Source organism: Triturus cristatus, chromosome 7 (genome assembly GCF_964204655.1).
Source record: "Triturus cristatus chromosome 7, aTriCri1.1, whole genome shotgun sequence".
In the NCBI taxonomy this organism is placed as follows: Eukaryota; Metazoa; Chordata; class Amphibia; order Caudata; family Salamandridae; genus Triturus; species Triturus cristatus.
In genome coordinates this window covers 84,894,687-84,916,035 of record NC_140590.1, presented here as the reverse complement: position 1 = coordinate 84,916,035, position 21,349 = coordinate 84,894,687, and the positions used below count along the sequence as shown (strand labels likewise).

At 41.0% G+C, this 21,349-nt stretch overlaps 1 protein-coding gene across 2 annotated transcripts in view; it reads left to right on the top strand.

Moving 5' to 3' along the window:
- The window catches only part of LOC146808884 (phospholipase A2 inhibitor and Ly6/PLAUR domain-containing protein-like), a 364,743-nt gene that overhangs the window by 304,506 nt on the left and 38,888 nt on the right, over positions 1–21,349 (top strand). For both annotated transcript variants that reach the window (XM_085615695.1, XM_085615694.1), the window contains exon 3: positions 15,802–15,948. In XM_085615695.1, coding sequence (XP_085471821.1) covers positions 15,802–15,948 — 147 coding nt within the window. The remainder of the gene's footprint in view (positions 1–15,801; positions 15,949–21,349) is intronic.

Below are 21,349 nucleotides of genomic sequence, written 5' to 3'. Positions count from 1 at the left end.
TATATTTCTGTTTTTTAAAGGTATGATTGTTATTGGTTAACAGATTGTAAGGAACATTATATATGATAAGCTGATATGTTGAAAAGTCAAGCACACTTCCTGTGTAGGAACGTTGTGTGCTGAACTTGTGACCTGTGAGCTCAGTGCAGTGTTCCATGACCTGTTTCTATGGTAATAGGCAGAAGGCAGATTGGGGGAAGGGTTGAAATGTATTTCAGTTGGAAAGGGTTGAAATGTTTAACCAATAGAAATGTGTTTGCTTTTGAGTTTATGTGTGAAGGATTGTGATTTGATGATTACATGTATATGTGAGGAAAATGAAAGGGAAACTTTTCCATTCTTTGCTTTTGCTGAGAGGTGCACAGTGCAGAGATTCTGTAAAAGAAAATTTGGTGAGTGATTGATATACTTTTAAATCTACAAAATAACTTGAAAGATGAGTTTTTTAATTGTGAGGGGATGTATGTAGACTATTTTGATTTTAATCAGACTAATATATTTCTCCGGCTAAAGTGTAGGGAGTACTTTTTTTCTTTACAATCTTATTGACAGTAAGTAAGTAAGTAAGTATTTATTTGTACATGATTAATTAAAATCTTTACAAATCGAGTAAAAACATTATAAAGAAAAATTAAAAATTGCAAGGACAATTACCCAGAGGATGTTTAGAAGTTCTCTCTGTCCTGTGAGTTTGCCAAGTTGATTCAGATTATAGTATACCATTGTTAAAATCAACAGTCCTCAGGCTCTCATGTATCTGACCCCAGCGAGTTCAAAATTTTTTACAACCTGACAGTTTAGTTTTGTTTTGCTGGGATTGAAGCAAAGTTTGACTGCCTGTCTACATGTCCGTATACCGTAAGTTCTGAAGGAGTCTCGCAGGAATTTGCATCTCAGATCTTTCAATTTGGGGCAAATGCACACTGCGTGGACAAGGTCTTCCTTTCCGGCTTTGCACAGACGGCATTGTGGTTGAAGATTTTTCCTTATCCAGGGCGGTAAGTGAGGATATAGAGGGATTACGCCCAGACGCATTTTTAAATTTTTTTCTTTCATTCTTAAGTTCATGCCCACATTAAGGTATGCCTGTGGTTGCATTGATCCATAATCATTAAGGATTATCCAGCCGTGTGCTTTTTTTGTCAGGGCCTCCTTATCTTCGACTGTGGAAATAAGTCTAACTACTTTTTTGGCTGTTTTTTTAAACATCACATGGTCTGTTGGGATGCCCCACAAGTTGGATAGGCCAAGCACTTCAACAGAGTCAATTAAGTACTTCCTCGCTGATGATTTTTGATGCTGAAGAGTCTCTTCCCAGATGTTAGAATTTAGGGAATCTTTATCGGCGTTGCGTATCTTGTGCCAGGCAATGACGTATGCACACCGTCTTTCTAGAGTTTGTTTCGTGATGCCAAATTCCAGTCGTATTTGTGCGGAGGAGACTTGTTTTGGCAGGTTAAAGATGAGCCTATAAGAGTTTGATATGACTATGTCCAGGACGGTGGCATCTTTCCCTTGAAGGGGTTCGCTCCCGTAGGTGAGTGTTGGTTGCAATTTTGCACGAAGTACTTGAAGAAGCGGATAGAAGGTCAGATCTGGGAGTTTAGTCTTTAAGGTTTTTAGGGCAAGGGAGGTTGCCATTCCCTTGCCTCGCAGGGAGTCCAGCTGAGGTTTAAAGGTGATCTTCGAGTCCAGTATTATGCCCAAGTATTTGTAGGTTGTTACATTTTCCATTCGTTCTCCATTTATGTGCCAGTTATATTCCCTTTTCTTTTTGTAGTTTACTGCCATTACCTTAGATTTATTAAAGTTTATTTGCAGAGCATTTTTATTTGAGAAGGCGTAGGTGGTATTTAGTAGGTGCTGGAGACCAATGGGTGTCTGGCTGATAAGCACCAGGTCGCCTGCGTACAGCAGGTTGGATAGTGTGGTCTTCCCTAGCTTTGGTGCGTGGCAGAATCTTTTATCTAGTTCGCCGGGCAGGTCGGCTAGGAAGAGATTGAATAGCGTTGGAGCTAGAACACAGCCTTGTTTGAGGCCCTTTGTTGTTTTTATTGGTTTTGAAAGGTGTGTGCCTGCACCAAGTTTGATTTTAATCCAGGTGTTAGAATGTAGTGCTATCAATACATTTAAAAGGTGAGCAGGTATACTCCATTTGACAAATTTTTGCCATAACATGTTGCGATCTACATGATCGAACGCAGCAGTATAGTCGATGAAAGAGAGATATAAAGATTTGTTGTTATCTCTTGCTGATTCCATCAGTAGAGTCAGGGCCATGATGTTTGTGATTGTTCCTTGGCCCTGGCGGAATCCGGTTTGGGTGTTCGGGATTACTGATTTTTCTGTGGCCCATGAGGTTAATTCCTCTAGTATGTTCCCTGCAAAGTATTTAGCTTCTACATCAATTAACACAATCAGACGGTAGTTTTTTGGGTCTTTTTTGTTTGAGTGTTTATAGATTGGACTAATTATTGAACCATGCCAAGACTCTGGTAGTGTCTGAGTAATTTTTGCGTAATTGAATAAAGGTGTTAAAGCGACGCTCCAGAACTCTACGTCGTTTTTGTAAAGCATTGATGGTAAGCCGTTGGGTCCAGGGGCTCCTGTTGGTCTTCCTTTCGCTATTTGTCTTCTGATGTCGTCTGCCCCAATAGTCGATACCTGTGGATCCGAATCTGTAGAGATGTCAGCGTCATTCTTTGAATCATTCGTTTTCAGGATGAGGATACTACATTTGTTGTTTGTTTCTCTTTGGTGATAGCCTAATCCTTCCGCCACGTCATCTGTTCTCGAGCTCTTTGGTGCTTCCTCTTTGGTTGTGTCCTCACTATTGAAGTGACTGGCTAGATAGTTTGTCCACGCTTCTTCTGTGATGTTTGAGTCTATGCCACCATGGTCTGGATTTTTTATTTCCTTAATCATTCTCCAGAATTTAGAGCTGTTTTTTTGATTCGCTTCGTGGAATAATTTTGCCCATAGTTGATCGTTTTTATTTTTCTGTTTCTCCCATTTCTTCTGTTTTAGTGATTTTTTAGCTTCCCTCAAGGTTATCTGCAAGTCTTTGTTATCTGGATCTTTCCGTATCTTTCTCAGTGTGTGATTTATTACTCGTTTTTGGATCTTCATTCCTGGAGAGAGGGATGTTTTATTTAGGTTCCCCTTTACGTTTTGAAGCTTCTTGGCCGATCCCTTTGATAATTTAACGGCAACTTTTTGTATGAAGTTTTGCCATTCTTCTGATGGTGTGTTTAGGCACTTTACTGTTTGAGTGTATAAGGATTTTACGTCGAAACCTATTGTAGTTACATCGGAGTCGCCTTATGTTTGATGTTGTGTCTATCTCAGGGCCGGTATATGGCTCTACGTTTAGTAATGCTCTTGCTTTTATAGAGACTTCTTGGGGGAGGTGATCACTAAGGTCGTTAACCCCTATCCTAAATGTTGTTATCATTGGAAACATGTTTAAGGATGTAAAGGTATAGTCCAGATGAGAAGTATGTTTATTGGAATGGAACGTTGGGGCCGGTGGATTGTCGCCAGCAAATCGCCCGTTCAGTGCCCTTAGGTTAAGGTCTTCTAGTTGTCTCAATAGTTTTTTTGAGTTGGTTGTTGATTTGTCGATTTTAGCCATGCTTTGTCTTGGTACGCCCCACGCGGAGCTAAGTTCTTGCTGAATGGGTTTGTCGTATTCTGTGTTAATGAGGAACATGTTGAAGTCACCACCGACTATAATCTGGTCGGACAGGTCTCCTTCGGAGATTTTTTGCAGTACCTTTATCAGTTCATTTGCTGCCTTTCGTTTTTTTGTGTTGGATGAATATAAGTATTTATTATTATGACCTCTTGAGTGTGTTGTTGTAATGTTAGCTGAATTTTTACAGTCAAGATTCCGCTTGGGGGAGTTATATAAAACTCTGTGGTTCTTATTGTTCCTATTGTGGCTATGGATGCCAGAATGGCAAGACCTCCTGATTTGCGTCCAAAGATAGAGTTTTTGCTGGCAGGGAGAATTCATGGGTGTCCATTTTTAGCGATTGGAACTCTAATGCTTTAGCTGTTGTTTGCCAAGTATTTATGATTATAGGCCATGGGATTTCAGATAGTGGATTTAACGTGCTATTGCTGTTCCCCTGGCTTAATAAGGTGTTTGGTTCTTCGAATAAAGTATTGTGCTCTGGCCTAAGGTTGTAAGAGGCGATAAGGTCTTCCCATTCCTGTGTGGCCATAAATGTCATGTCATTTTCCGCGGAGCTGGTCGTGGAGTTGAAGTCGCTGTAGTGAGATAGAGTACGACGCGTTTTTGATTTAGAGTCGATTGTCCCGCTCTGGGCACTTATATGCCCCCGTGGTCTGTTTTTGTTCTTATTGGGGACTCTGTTAGCGTAGTGATGATGTTAATCAGTTGAAGTTGTTGGTGTTGTTCTTCTGGCATTATTTCTTGCTTGGTGCCCAGGCTGTCCCGGTTTGTGAAATTGAATTGTTGCCCCTTTGGGGAATTTCTGTTTGTTTGGTGGGGTAACGCGTCTTGACTGTTCCGGCTGTTTCCGCCCTTACTGCCCTCTATCATGGGTGGGCTTCGCAGATTCTGGTTCTGGTTCTTCTGGCTGTCCCAACTTTCCTGCTGCGATTTGTTGGTTTCGATTATGTGGAGCTCCTCCTTTAAGATGGAATTTGGGGAGTTAGCTGTCTCAGCGGGTCCGCCCATTTTTGGTATGTTCTCTCTTGTGCGGTCATCCGTGTCCGTGTCACGTGTGTTAGCCAAGCATTGATAATTTCTTCTGATGGCTTCTTGGTCTACCTTTGGCGGTGAAATTGTCAGACTCCTCAGCGCTGGCGATGTTTTTGTGACTGGTGGATCGTCTGATGTGGTGCAACTGCTCCCCCCTATAGGCAGTAAGGTGTCATTTGTGTGACTATCGGTGCGAGCATGAATGGCTGCTCCGGGTAGGAGAGGAGTTTGCAGACCCTCTATACATCCAGTCTTAGAGTAGATTGCTAATCCTGGATCTTTCAAGAAGGAACATTTTGTGTATATCTTGGGTTGTTTAGTACATTTCCTTTTTGTTTCTAATGTTTCTAGTGGTCTCTCTATAGAAATGAGCTCCTTTGATTCGCTAAGGACTTTTGGATGTGACTTGGTCTTGGCGATTGGGGGTTGCGATGTTGAGAGTGATGGGCCTGGTGCGGCGACTGTTGGTAGATCCGATTCCGATTATTGTTGTTGGTGGAACATGATAGAACTCAGGTTAGTGAAGCTGGCCTTTAATGATATGTTGTCCTGCCCCTTCCTGTTACTGTCTCCGTTTGCGGATGAGGCTGGAGTTGATGAGGCCGTTAGGACGCTTCTTTCCATCTTGATTGAGGTGTCTTGAATGTCCTCTTCGAGGCCTTGAGGGCCTTCTTGATGTAGTTTAATGTGCAAATCAAGTGCTCTCTTTTTCTTCTTGGACTTTAAGGGGGGATTTGGGTGGGGATTGAGTAGCAATTCCCTGACTCTGCCAGATCTCATCCCTGTTATCTTGGGGGCCTAGTTTAGAGTTTAGAGTTGTTGGGTTATTGAGTTAGATTGGATTAGGCTGGATAGATGTATAGATCCGTTGAGATTAGAACTGAGATGAAGTGTTGGTTTTTAAAAAATTTTTTTTTATCTGGTTTAGTTGAACAATTGGAGCCTTTTTTCTGCCCCCTACTGCTCCACGCAATGGAGGGGCAAAGCGAGGCGGGGTGTACAGAAGAAGGCAGAAGGCAGAAGAAGCGCACACGATCAACCTTAGCCAGTCAGACCCCCAAACCCCCCAGGTCCGTGTCCGGTTCGTTTGCTGCTTCCAGATGCTTCCAGATGTACAAATAGACACCTGGCGTCGTCTATGGCAAGGAGGGTGGGGGCAGGGGAGCGGAGGAGCAAGGGAGAGAGCAAGGGAGAAGTAACTTGGGGACGGTCGCTGACAAACCCCTCTGGGGGGGTCGAAGCAGGACACAACAAAGCAGCAAAACAACAAAACAGGCATCAGGAGGTTACTCCTTACCTCACTCCCGTTGTGTCCCGCTGTGTCCCGCTGTGTCAGCTGTATCAGCTGTGTCAGTTACAAGTTCGCCAGTCCTCCGGCCCCGTGTTCCCCGTATTCTCCGTATTCTCCCGTAATCTCCCGTGCGTGCGCCTCGCCTCAGCTCACTCGCTCACACCGGCACCGCTGTTGGACAGGTTGGACCGGCGATGGATCAGTGGTCCTGGCCGTTTTTTTTTTTTGCGGCGTCGTCGTCGGCTCGCGGGTTCGCGGGCTCGCAGGTTCAAAGTTCGGAGCATGCAGCCCGCCGGATCGCAGCTCGCCGTGTGCAGACTCCGCCTCCTAGCGTGTAGCGTAGCGTAGCGTAGCGTAGCGTCAAAGGCAGTGGTCAACAGGAACGCAAGATGCCAATGTGTGTGCATGTGGAAACCATTCTGTGATAAGCATTTGTGTTTGTCATGTGTTGGTAGAAAGATAACTGTGCTGTTTTTATATTTTGGTAGAATTAGAAACCAGTCATTGTTTATGAATTTGTGAAATGAGTTATGTTATGTTTCTATACTAAAATGTAGTACTACTTCTAGATGAAGAAATGTGTTTTGGTATAGTGCAAGGGATAGTGTTGTTTGTCTAGAATCACACAGTGAGTCTGTGTGCATTTGGGAGCCACTGTGAGAGAAGTATTTGGTAATATTGTGTATTTGCTGACAGATAAATGTTTTAACTTGTCATGTTGTGAAGTTTTAGGAGCATTAGAAGCCAGTTATGGCTTATGATTTGATTAAATGAGTCAGGCTTTGACAGAAAAGTGCTGTCCTGAAATATGTAGATTGTGTGCAGTTCCCTTACCACTTTCATTGTAGTGAATGCGTTTTGGTAAACTCCTATGGATAGTGGTGCATGTCTAAAATCACAGTGTGAGTTAGTGTGTATTTGGGATCAGTGTGAGAGAAGTATTTGTTGACATCATGTATTTGCTGACAGATAACTTTTATAAAACCTGTCATGTTGTGAAGTTTTAGTAGCATTAGAATCCAGTCTTTTCTTATGCGCTGATTAAATGAGTCATGCTTTGACACTGATGTGCTGTACTTAAATATGTAGATTGTGTTCAGTACCATTAACTCTTCTAGTCTTGTGAATGAGTTTTGGTAAACTCCTAGGATAGTGTTGATTGTCTAAAATCACACTGTGAGTGTGTATTTGGGTAAGGATTGTGAGAGAAGCATTTGGTAACATTGTGTATTTGGTGACAGATAACTGTTTTAAAACCGGTCATGTTGTCAAGTTTTAGTAACATTAGAAGCCAGTCTTTGCTTATGCTTTGATTAAATGAGTCAGGCTTTGACTCAAAAGTGCACTCCTGAAATGTGAATATTGTGTGCAGTTCCCTTATCGCTTCCACTGTAGTGAATGAGTTTTGGTAATCTGCTAGGGATAGTGTTGTTTGTCTAGAATCACACTGTGAGTCTGTGTGCATTTGAGAACCACTGTGAGAGAAGCGTTTGGTAACATCGTGTATTTGCTGACAGATAAATGTTTTAATACATGTCATGTTGTCAAATTTTAGTAGCATTAGAATACAGTTATGGCTTATGCTTTCATTAAATGAGTCAGGCATTGACAGTAAATTGCAGTCGTGAAATATATAGATTGTGTGCAGTTCCCTTACCACTTGCACTGTAGTGAATGAGTTTTGGTAAACTCCTAGGGATAGTGGTGCTTGTCTAGAATCACACTGTGAGTTAGTGTGTATTTGGGATCAATGTGAGAGAAGCATTTGGTAACATCATGTATTTACTTACAGATAACTGTTTTAAATCCTGTCATGTTGTGAAGTTTTAGTAGCATTAGAATCCAGTCTTTGCTTATGCGTTGATTAAATGAGTCATACTTTGACACTGATGTGCTGTACTTAAATATGTAGATTGTGTGCAGTACCATTAACTCTTCCAGACTAGTGAATGAGTTTTGGTAAACTCCAAGGATAGTGTTGCTTGTCTAAAATCACACTGTGAGTCTGTGTGCATTTGGGTAAGGATTGTTGTGAAGTTTTAGTAGCATTAGAATCCAGTCTTTTCTTATGCGCTGATTAAATGAGTCATGCTTTGACACTGATGTGCTGTACTTAAATATGTAGATTGTGTTCAGTACCATTAATTCTTCTAGTCTTGTGAATGAGTTTTGGTAAACTCCTAGGATAGTGTTGATTGTCTAAAATCACACTGTGAGTGTGCATTTGGGTAAGGATTGTGAGAGAAGCATTTGGTAACATTGTGTATTTGGTGACAGATAACTGTTTTAAAACCGGTCATGTTGTCAAGTTTTAGTAATATTAGAAGCCAGTCTTTGCTTATGCTTTGATTAAATGAGTCAGGCTTTGACTCAAAAGTGCACTCCTGAAATGTGAATATTGTGTGCAGTTCCCTTATCACTTCCACTGTAGTGAATGAGTTTTGGTAATCTGCTAGGGATAGTGTTGTTTGTCTAGAATCACACTGTGAGTCTGTGTGCATTTGGGAACCACTGTGAGAGAAGCGTTTGGTAACATTGTGTATTTGCTGACAGATAAATGTTTTAATACATGTCATGTTGTCAAATTTTAGTAGCATTAGAATACAGTTATGGCTTATGCTTTCATTAAATGAGTCAGGCATTGACAGTAAATTGCAGTCGTGAAATATATAGATTGTGTGCAGTTCCCTTACCACTTGCACTGTAGTGAATGAGTTTTGGTAAACTCCTAGGGATAGTGGTGCTTGTCTAGAATCACACTGTGAGTTAGTGTGTATTTGGGATCAATGTGAGAGAAGCATTTGGTAACATCATGTATTTACTTACAGATAACTGTTTTAAAACCTGTCATGTTGTGAAGTTTTAGTAGCATTAGAAGCTAGTCTTTGCTTATGCATTGATTAAATGAGTCATACTTTGACACTGATGTGCTGTACTTAAATATGTAGATTGTGTGCAGTACCATTAACTCTTCCAGACTAGTGAATGAGTTTTGGTAAACTCCAAGGATAGTGTTGCTTGTCTAAAATCACACTGTGAGTCTGTGTGCATTTGGGTAAGGATTGTGAGAGAAGCATTTGGTAACATCGTGTATTTGCTGACATATACCTGTTTTAAAACCGGTTATGTTGTGAAGTTTTAGTAGCATTAGAAGCCGGTCTTTGCTTATGCTTTGATTATATGAGTCAGGCTTTGACATAAAAGTGCAGTCCTGAAATATGAAGATTGTGTGCAGTTCGCTTACCACTTCCACAGTAGTGAATGAATTTTGGTAAACTCCTAGGTATAATGGTTGTTGTCTAGAATCACACTATAAGTCTGTGTGCATTTGAGAACCACTGTGAGAGAAGCATTTGGTAATATTGTGTATTTGCTGACAGATAACTAATTTCAAACCTCTCATGTTGTCAAGTTTTAGTAGCATTAGAAGCTAGTTTTTGCTTGTGCATTGATAAAATGAGTCAGGGTTTGACACTAAGGTGCAGTACCATGTACTATTCTGTTCACTGTGGCAGAACTGAAAATGTAAAAGTTTTACCTAAGCACTGTCCTAGAAGTAGTCTGAATATTTAGTCAGTTTCTAAGTACCAAATAGACTGCTTCAAATGTCTATGCAGTATGCATGTAGTGTTTTAACATACTATACACTTGTCTTTTACACCTTCAATTCCCTAGTCAGTATCCATACACTTCCAGGAAACATCCTGTCACTTCCTTTGCAGCCCTCTAGAGACCCATTCAACAGTATGTACTAATCCATTCACTGTGCCAAAATCCAAACACTTATAAATTCACAAAGACGCTCTCTTTCCAGTACTCTAATGATTCAGTCACTGCCTAAGTATTCATGCACTGAGCCAGGTCTTAGCACATAGACTTCTTCAAGCCCCTATCCACTATGCATGCAGTCCTCTAAGCACCTACACACTTGTCTTTCACACCTTCAATTCCCCAGTCAGTATCCGTTCACTTCCAGCAAACACCCTGTCACTGCATTTGCACTCCTCTAGTGACCCATTCAGCATCATGTACTAATCCATTCACTGTGCCAAACCCTAATAAATTCACCCAGGCACTCTCCTTGCAGTACTCTAATCATTCAGTCAGTACCCAAGTACTCATTCAGTGACCCAGGCCTTAGTATATGGACTGCTTCAAACCCTTATCCACTATGCATGCAGTCCTCTAACCACCTACACAATTGTCTTTCTCACCTTCAATTCCCTAGTCAGTATCCATACACTTCCAGGAAATACCCTGTCACTCCCTTTGCAGTCCTCTAGTGACCCATTCAGCACCATGTACTAATCCATTCACTGTGCTAAAACCTAAACACTTATAAATTCACCAAGATACTATCTTTGCAGTACTCTAATCATTCAGTCAGTGCCTAAGTGTTCATACACTGAGCCAGGCCTTAGGACACGGACTGCTTCAAACCCCTATGCACTATGCATGTAGTCTTCTAATCACCTAGACACTTGTCTTTCACACTTTCAATTTCGTAGTCAGTATCCATACAGTCCAGCACTTGTCACTCCCTTTGCAGTCCTCTAGTGACCCATTCAGCATCATGTACTAATCCATTCACTGTGCCAAAACCCAAACACTTATAAATTCACCAAGGCACTCTCCTTGCAGTACTCTAATCATTCAGTCAGTGCCTAAGTATTCATGCACTGATCCAGGCCTTAGCACATGGACTGCTTCAAATGCCTATCCAGTATGCATGCAGTCCTCTAACCACCTACACAGTTGTCTTTCACACCTTCAATTCCCTAGTTAGTATTCATAAACTTCTAGCAAACATCCTGTCACTCACCCAGTGTGTCTCCTTATAGTACTGTAACCATTTGGTCAGTTAGCATGTAGTCTTTTAGTGAGGTAGGCTTTAGGGCATGAACTGCTTTAAAGTAGTATGCACTATGCATGTAGTGTTTTAACCATCGTCATACTTGTGGTTCAGGGATATAGTTTCTTAGTCAGTTTTTATATAAAATGTGTTTGTACAGTAATGGAATAGTATAAGTTTTAAAGTTATTATTATACATTTATTTGTGATTCTTTTTTACAGATACATAACTGGAGTGTTTCTCATCTGTTTGCACTCTTCTCGTGCAAGATTGTTTGGATGAAGGGTCCTTAGGTGTTTCATCATACTTGCTGTGCCGCACGAGTATTTTTTGTTAGGATCCCCTCGTAACAGAACTCTTTGGCAAATCTTGCACGTGATGAAGGTGGCATTGGTCTTTGTTTGCCCCTTGGAAAAAGTTAAACATTTCTTCACCACTGAAGAAAAACGTTGTGGGCGTGGTGCCTTCTGCAAAAAAATGTCCTCAGATTCAGTAAATATTTTAAAGCGGCAACATTTACAGTTTTTGTAAGCTAAACTTATAAAATTTTGTTAGCTGTATGCATTTTATATATCTGTGATTTGTTTCTTGTGGTATTTTGTTGAGAATACCATATTGTTTTTTTTTTAACAATCTTTCTGATTTTCCAGGTCTGTCGTCGACATCCGTGGTTCCCACAGGAGTGTTTCGCCTTGTTGTTTTGTATTATTGTTGTTACATTTTGTTTATTAGTTTATTGTTTATATTTATGTTAATAAAAAAATAAAGTTTGAAACTAGTTTATCGTTTATATATTTATTATTATAAAAAATAAAGTTTGAAAAAAAAATAATAATGTTTTTGGTTGTTCTCTTAACTGCTGTGTGACTCTTTCTTGTTCTTATTACTGTTATTTGATGGAGTCCACCATGGTGTTAACCTCTTCTGTGCCCATGACGAGATAGTCTTATCATGGAGCACGGTCGCGCTGTGCCCATGACGAGACTATCTCGTCATGAAACCCGCCCACTAATGTAACGCCCGGCACAGGAGGGGGAAAGGGCGTGGCACAGAAGGGGTTAAATTTTGGGGCACTTATCGCTGGAATACTGGTGATATATGAAGTTTGCACTAACTTGTGAATGGTGTGTTAGATTTATCTCAACTTTACTTCTGTTAAAGTGCTGATAATGAAATGGAGAGTAGCCGTTCCTGTGCAAAAAGACACGAGGTTATTCTAAATACTAAAATACTGTATTGTATTGCACTGAGGTATTGGCTGCACTTACAGTGTACACACAAAATCTATTAAGAAATGTCATTGTATTTATATTGATTGGGAATAGTGCGTCACGTGCTGGATCTTGACGAGATGCACTGCTCAGTTTGTATATTGTTGTGCACACGAAAAACATCACATCACAACTTTCACACCAATTGCAATGCGAAACAAATTCCGGCGATAAGACACGTTAGCACTGGGGATTTTACACCTGCTTTCTGCTGGTGTTAAGCAGGACAACTACCTGCACCATGAAAGGGAACACAGCCAAGAGCCACATCAGAACACCCACAGGTGACATAGAGTCAATGAGCATGATACAGGGATACCCATGAGGGCCAGAAGACTCATCTCAACAACTCCAGGACCGCCAATGCCCCCCAAACCCACATCTTAGTATGTGTGTCCTTGTGGTCATCGTCTTAGCATGATAGGCACGAGCCCTGCAACATCACAGTTTGCTGTCCCCTCAGCGTTGGCAGTCAGCCTGGATGTGTAGCTACGTACGCATCCTCCTGCATGCACAACTGGCGTGTGCTGGTCTGTCGTTCAGAGGTCTGTGCAGGGGTGTGCCTATCCAGCAAGGGGAACGGGGTGTCTCGGACATGTCCCTGTACAGGAAGTGCGGTAAGTGTGTCTCTGTGTTCTGGTGTGGCCTGTTACAAGAGCCGCAGCAGTCGATGTTGTAAAGTGGCATGCACCACCACCAAACGGCACTGTGATGTTGTAGTTGGAATGTAGCAGGACATGCGCAAATAGGCATTACAATGGCGTGCCGTACGAGTGCACGAGATATAACAGCTCACTGTACAAAAGTGTGGGGGCTCGTGGGAGGGAGGAGCCGGCGTTTGGCAACATAACACATAGTGAACTCGACCATGTGCCACATGCTGGGCATCTCATCCATGATGACCACGGTCTCAGACATCCCACAACACCAACGACTGGCCTTTGTACACATCCTGTATGAATGCAGCGTGGTTTTCACTTCTATGCTCGTTCAGTGGTGTGATGTTGGTGGGTTGTGTGACTTGCGCTCCTTGTTGGTGTGTTTCATTTTGGCCATTGTTAGTCTATATGCGTGTTGTACTTAATTGTGCATGTGTGCCATTCTGCCCATCTCCCCCCTCCCCCCACTCCCTGCTTCTTCCTCTTCCTAGTGCTGCTGTGTCTATAATTTTGTTGCTGCACACATAAATACATGTAAAGAATAAATTACAATAGCTTCTTGATTATTTTAGGTTTCAAAACTTCTCTATTGGTTTCTTTTTAATTTTCTATATGTACCGTTTTTTTAAATATTCAACAACACATAGAAGTCAGAAGTGCAATGTATTCTATTAACACACTTTCTAGAACATTCTACAAGACGTGCAGGTAAAAGTTCATAAATGTTTTAAAACTTTACGATATTTTTTGTAACATTTTCTTGACACGTGCAGGTTAAAAGTTGACGATTGTTTTAAGTTCGAACAGTGCCTTCCAAATGCAAGTAGCAGGTGTGGTTGAGCTGAGGAAATTTTATCCTATGATATGTACTGCTTTTTCTTGACCAATCACAAAGATTCTTTTCCTCAAAACTAATGTGCATCCTACTTTTAAAAAAGAATGCTTTTCATGATATCTTCAGAGATAAGTTATAGATAGGAATTAGCATTTAAAAAACCTTTGAAATTCGCTGAAAAAACCAAAGGTTTCATGCACGTTATAGTTAGGAATTGGCATTTAAAAAACCTTTGAAATTCACTGAAAAAACAATAGGTTTCAGGGGCGTTATAGTTAGGAATTGGCATTTAAAAAACCTTCGAAATTTACTGAAAAAACCATAGGTTTCAGGGGTGTTATAGTTAGCTGGACATTTCCCTCATACAAAACCCTAGAAATTCCCCTGTTATAGTTAGTTCAGCTAACTATAACTTGCGCCCCTGCAATGCACTGCTGATGACGTCACATATTACATCACTCATGACATGGTCAGTGACATCACTGATGACATCACTGATGACATCTCAAATGACATCACTGATGACATCACTGATGACATCATCCATGTGATAAATTAGTGCATCTTCTCACACCCTAATTTAACCTTTGATACACCGATTTCAGGCGGGCATTTTGAAAACCATAGATACTTCAATACCAATAACTAAATACCAAAACATTAACTCTTAGGTCTACATACACCTCCACTCACTCACCTGTACAGTCACTCATACTGACAGTCACTCCGTACAAGACTATCATATGCATTTATACACCTATATAAACACTAACGCACCACCAATCATCCATTGAGGTACTGACACAGCTAGTCAGTTGTGCAAGTAATTAAACACAGTTGAATTTACTCACCTATACAGTTAAACACACTCAAGTTCACTTACTCATAAAAATAGTACCACATTATTACGCTCTTATACAATCATTGATACAAGCACACACTCATCCATACAGCTACTCTCACAATCACACACTCTCACATATACCCACTTATATACTCTTACACACATATATACTGCCTTTCACATATGTAGTTAGTCACACATGTACCACTGAGATATACATTCAATCCCTAACACACCCATACATACACTCACCCAACCATACAGTTCATCACAGATGTACTCTTAAAACCATGCACCCATAGAATCACCCACTCATACATCTATGCATAGAGTCACACACACCCTACCCACACGAACACTCAGGCACCCATACAGATACTCAGACAACCAATCAATAACCCATATAGACACTCATATAGGTATTCACAAAACCATGCAGCCACTTATACACCTACACACAGACACATACAGACATTCACACAGTTTAGTCACTAGTCTGCAGTAAGATACATTTAATGACTCACTTATAGAGTCAGTTACGCACCTAGAAAATCATCCATTCACACACTTGTACACCCACTCATTCTTCCACAGGTTCTTTCACTATAAATATATAAAACATATTTAAACTTTACAGAAACACACAGTCACTGGATGACGTCATCAGTGATGTCATCAGTGATGTCATTTGAGATGTCATCAGTGATGTCATCAGTGATGTCAATGACCATGTCATGAGTGATGTAATATGTGATGTCATCAGCAGTGCATTGCGGGGGCGCAAGTTATAGTTAGCTGAACTAACTAGAACAGGGGAATTTCTAGGGTTTTGTACGAGGGAAATGTCCAGCTAACTATAACACCCCTGAAACCTATGGTTTTTTCAGTGAATTTCTAAGGTTTTTTAAATTCCAATTTCTAACTATAATGCCCCTGAAACCTTTAGTTTTTTCAGTGAATATATATATATATAAATATATATATATATTGTGTGTGTGTGTGTATGTGAGTGTGTGTGTATTTGTGCAAAGTTAGGATTATGAATTAAAACCTAAGTTTAAGCACTACCTAAAACTCTACTTCTTTACGTTAGAGGCAAAGGGAGAGAGCTCTCTTGGTTGGAATGATGCTCAATGCGCGAGGCAAATAAACTCACAAAGGTGGGTAATATAGATTCCCATGCTTCCTGGATCCAGTGCTCATCTATGTTTTTTTAAATGATTTACAAAATAAAGGATTAATTGTACCCTCGCTTTGTACTGGGTTTGTTATGGCAGCCAACAATATGCATTGCCATTTATTTCTCTTTCTTATAGGCAGTGCAAAAATCACCACGCTTACACGATCCTGTGGGCTATCCAGTGAATGCGATAAGACCTCTAGTTTGAGCAATCCATACATGACAGCAAGAACCAGCTCGACGTGCTGCACCACAGATGACTGCACCCCTGCAGCACCCCAATGTATGTATAAATATACCATATATGCAGATGCACAGAGTGTAACATTCTATTAATGACCATTGTTTAGTATAGAGAGGCCATGACTCATGAGAAGTGAAGTGTCTCCCGTTCTCAACAATGGTGATAAAAAACATATACTCTGCATAGATTCTTTATTTTATAGCATTTTTTTATATGCATTTGTTTTGACAAAAGATTCTCACACAATCCAGGACACAAGTTGTTACATTTCTGCATTAAAGTAAAACCACACTCAGGAGGATTTTTGACTATACATACATTTTGTTTCCCTCTGTGAAGTCATTGTTACATGCAATCTCTGAGGCAGTAAATGGTGTTTTCTCATGTCAGTTTTGCGTACTGTGGTAATAAACTCGAGGTTAACCTTCTCGCTCTAGGAATAAATATAAATGTGTGTTCATAGTATAGTTGATTCAACTAACGTGTGATTGGCTACATTTATTTGCACTACCATGCCATAAATTAAGCGAGTGGTACAAATGTACAGAATGTTACTAACTGCTGTCCCTCTATAGGTTTCCTGGAGTATTCCCATCAGCAAGAGGCTGAGTCATGTAAGGGAGAAAAAGGGTGGCAAATATGCCTGAATTAAAAGAAAATAGATTTAAAATGATAGCAGAGTCTACCATGGGGTTTTAAATAAGCTGAATTACGTGTAAATTCAGGGCTACAAGGCCACCTGCCCGGCTCTCATTAGCATTTGGGCAGTCCAGTCTGGCTTCAGAAGATGCCTTTCAGGTATCCATTTAAAATTCAAATGATGTGACTGATTCTTGAGAAAACCCTAAATATCGAAGTTAATTGACTGAATCTCCTCTTTCCCATGGATAAAATGAGCCAGTGGATTGTACTTTGTATTTAGAATTTACCCAAGAATTTTGATGCTTTTTACTTTTCAACAAACTCTAAAATATAGTTGAATGTAGCTTAACAAATCAATTCAAACCTTTTCAAAAAATAAAATAACTGTCATATAAAAAATGAATTCCATCCAACTTGATGTCACCTATGTATTTTCTCTTATGATTTTGATGTTTAAACCTATTTATCATATAATAATGTAAATTCACAATACAGATACAATGAAAGAAAATCTTAAAGTTGTGATGTGATAAAAAAAGCTATGTCATATTGTTGTACAATTAATTTAAAAAACTATTTTCTAAACGCTGACGACATTTAGACCTATTCATTAAGACACATATTGCATTTGTCTAGAATGTGCCTTCAAAACAGTTGGATAAACATCAAACAATATTATCCTTTAATTTGTAAAGTTGGGATGTCCAATAAAATCTCTTGATTTTGGATCTATTCATTTCTATTCTCTACAGCACTTATTGAGCGCATAGCTACCCTTAGACATCCCTGCGCTAATAGTGTGGCACAGACTGGATAAATGAGTATTACCTGGATCTGTTCTGGAAAAGCCAAGTCTTTAATAATTTTTGAAATGAAAGTTCCCTTTTAGCTGATCTCAGAGAATACAGAAGGCTGTTCCATATTTTAGGCACCTTGTAGGCAAAGGAGCGCCATCCACATTTTACCTTTCTGACCCTAGGGACTATGGCTTGGTGGGCCATGAAGGAGCATAAGGTTGTCCTGGAGAGGTACGGTGATTTCAAAGTGCGGATGATCAGAGGGCCTTTGTCAAGGAGTGCCCTAAGGGTGATACATAGTGATTTAAACCTAATCCTCTCAGCCACAGGAAGCCAATGGAGGGAAGCAAGAGATAGTCAGGCAGACTGATGTTTAAGGAAATCGCACAAGGTCTGGGTGGCGGAGTTCTGTATCACCTGTAGTTTTCTTATTGTAGCCTTTGGGGTTCCCAAGTAAAGGAAATTGCCGCAGTCAAGGCAGGAAGAATAATAGACTCGACTATCAGCCTCTTTGAAGTGGGAGGAAGGAGAGCGAGAGTTTTTCAGAGCGTTCTCAGTAGACCAAATCATAAGTCAGAGAGCTTTACTGCGTTGGTGTTGAAGTTCAGGGATTTGTCCATCCACATTCCTAGGCTCTTTGTGGCATTTTTGGGGGAGGGAGGGGGGCCTAGACAGCTTGTCCAGCTCAGAGCCCTGAGGTACTCCGCCTTCTAAGGGGAAAATATCTGACACACAACCTCTGTCAAAAACCTGGATGGACCTGATTTTCAGAAAGAGATACAGCTTTTCAGCAAGGATATCTTGGTTCACCTTATCAAATAGCTGAAATCTAGGAGGATAATGGCTGCTGAGCCTACCTGATCTAGCTTTTTTTTTTGGCTTCTTCTACCACCACTAGAAGAGAGTGAAATTGACATGTTTTTCTAGAGTTTTACTTATCCCGGTAAGAAGGGACATCAGTCGGTAATTTCCTAAATCGGAGGGGTCCAAATTATGTTTCTATAATAATGCCTTGACCATGGCCTGTTTCCAGGCTGCTGGGACAAGTCCCGCAGCCAAGGATAGGTTGGCCATTTCCAGCAGGTAAGAAATATCTGGTCAGCAACTTTGGCTAAAATCCAAGCAGGGGCTGGATAATTTTGGGGAGCTGGATTTGACTTTACTCAATAGATCTGTGAAAGTGTCTAACTTCAGAGGGGGAAAGCACTGAGCATAGGCTGGTTTGTGACCAGCATAGCTTCCCAATAGCTCATGTTGCTGGTGTTCACGGATGGTTGGAAATCACTGTATATTTTGTGGATTTTATTCTGAAAAAATCTTGCGAGGTCATTACACTGCAATGGGGAAGTGTATGGGGAGATCCAGTGGAGGAGGGTTCTACTAGAGTTTTAGCTTTGCAAAACATTTCACTTGAGGAGTTTGTGGCACAATTGATTTTTTCCTCAGTGTGAAGCTTGAGCTTTTTTTATTTCCGCATGAAAGACTCTAAAGGGTTTTCTTTATTTTTGTTTGTTTGACTTCCCATGATTCTTTTACATTCATGTTTGAGTTTCCGCAGCTTTGGGGTATACCAGGGAGCCGATTTATCTTTCGCTCCTCTGGTGAATGTTTTTTGTGGGATGACTTGATCAAGAGTGTATGTAATCTCATGTGAGATTTTATCATTTGGTAAGATAAGGTCTAGGCCTAGAGTAGGTCTTGAGTCAGTGAGATCTAATTTCCAGGCTTCAATTGGCCGTTTGGACCTGGGGCGCTCTTTTCAGGAACCTGGTTTACAATCTGAGGACAGGTGAGGGTGTCAAGAGTAAGTGGAATCATAAAATAATCTGACCAAATTATCGGTGAAGGGTCTTGAATCTTTAGCCAGTTATCATTGAGAAAAGACAGGACCAAATAGATGGCCTTTCTCATGTGTAGGTCCGAGAACCCTTTGAGAAAATTATATGCCCAAAAGTCCGTGTAATAATACAGCAGCTTGAGTATCAGCCCGCTCCTCCAAATAAAGGTTAAAATCTTCCATAAGGGAATATTTTGCTCTAGTGCTAGTTAGGTTAGTAATCCCTTCAGGAAGGGAGTGGAGAAACTCACTACTCAGGCCAGCAGCCAATACAGCAAAACTCCTGAGAAGGTAATTGTGGGGGAGATCGAGATAGCGAACAGCAGTCCTAGGATGCTTGATTCCGATCCAGGGAAGACATGGCTTGGCAGTTCGGGCTGGACTGTTCCCACGAGGCACAGGGTCAAGACTGATTTGCATATGGCCATGTATGAACTGGGGTGGCTTGGTGAGCAAAATAAAAAATGGATTAAACCCAGATCTGTGACTGGGGGTGAATGTTTTGCCAATGTGCAACATTCCGTCCATCATCTTGTGTGTTTTGCTGTTCGCCCTATGTGGGAAGGGTATGCCCAGATGTGGGTCCCGTGCTCACTACACCACTGGAGTCAAGCTAACCTGGCTGAAGAGGGGTGAATCCCTGAAACCGGTCCAGGATGCTTGATTCCGGTCCAGGGAAGACATGGCTTGGCAGTTCGGGCTGGACTGTTCCCATGAGGCACAGGGTCAAGATTGATTTGCATATGGCCATTTCTGAACTGGGGTGGCGTGGTGAGCAAAATAATGATGGATTAAACCCAGATCTGTGACTGGGGGTGAATGTTTAGCCAATGTGCAACATTCCGTCCATCATCTTGTGTGTTTTGCTGCAATTAATTAGGTACATATGCCACTTAGTTTCCCCTCTAGAACAGGGCTTGGCATCAATTACCCCTGTGAGGGGTGAGGAACAATGTTTGCAGATCAATTCATCTTTAGACAAATCTATGGAGTGGAGACAGCTTTCTTTAAGGGGCTTTTGTAAGGCTAATAGTTGTAGGTGAGAGTAAGTTATTTTACTCACTAGAGATGAACCAGAGGTCCTGGCCACTGGACCCGTCCGGATGCAGACAGCCACAGGCGGGCTTGCCTTTGGTGCACCTCTGGTGCCCCAATGGCATGCCTACTGCTTGTGTCCTCTACACGTCTGCATACCAGATGTCATCATATACACAATCCCCCTGCAAAAGCTGGAGCGCTAACCTCCGTCACGTCTCCCAGCTTAAAAGTGCAACAGTGCTATAAAAGATTTTAAAATACTTTTTTTTTGGCTGATTAAAAACAACCACCTATGATTCCCAGCTCTCCCTCCCAATCAGCAGCTGCACAATAAAATTCCCCTCAGTTTGGTAGTGCGCAATCTAATATACCTAGCGTTGTTACAGTAATACCACAGGCCATGGCATTGCCGATACATGCAAGTCTGTTACCACATTAATGGTGGGTAGTGTGTGCTACAGAAATGTCCATACTCCGTGCCCAATTCAGAGAGGTAAACCCACACTTTTGTGGAGGTATAATCTTTTTCAGTATACACAAACAAAGAATTTAATAGTAACTTTACAACTGTGAGGACTTCGCAGTCTAGGTGGAGAACTCCGCACATAAAAAGATAGGCCTGTTCTATATTGCAAGTTATTCTGCACATAAAAAGATAGGCCTGTCCTGTCCCTTATAGAAGGTACTAAAAGTGGAACAGGTATCTACCGGATGTGTGTATACGTTTTTATTAGAGCCACTATAGATGGATAAGGTATCTTCTGAATGTGTGAGCAACTCCCCCTGTTCATTTTTCATAGCTGCTATTGTATGAGAGGCTTCTTTGTGCCTCATTTGGCCAGAAAGCGGCCTGCCTTTTTGCAGCTTTCATATTCTCTTTGCTTTAAGCACAAAAAGGCCTTTTCTGCTAGTGAAATGTATAATTAGTTTCTTTTGCAGGAGTTCATGTGTGCTTGTTTGTCTTAATGTATTGTGTTGTGGTAAGTGTTTTCTAAAGTTCTAGAGCTTTCTGGTTAGTCAGTTGTTGATTCATAATCTTGGATCAGCTCCCCACTTATAAATGCCTTACATGCTTCCCAAATGATATGAGGTGAGGTCACTGAGTGTTGCTTATCCTCTAAGTAGC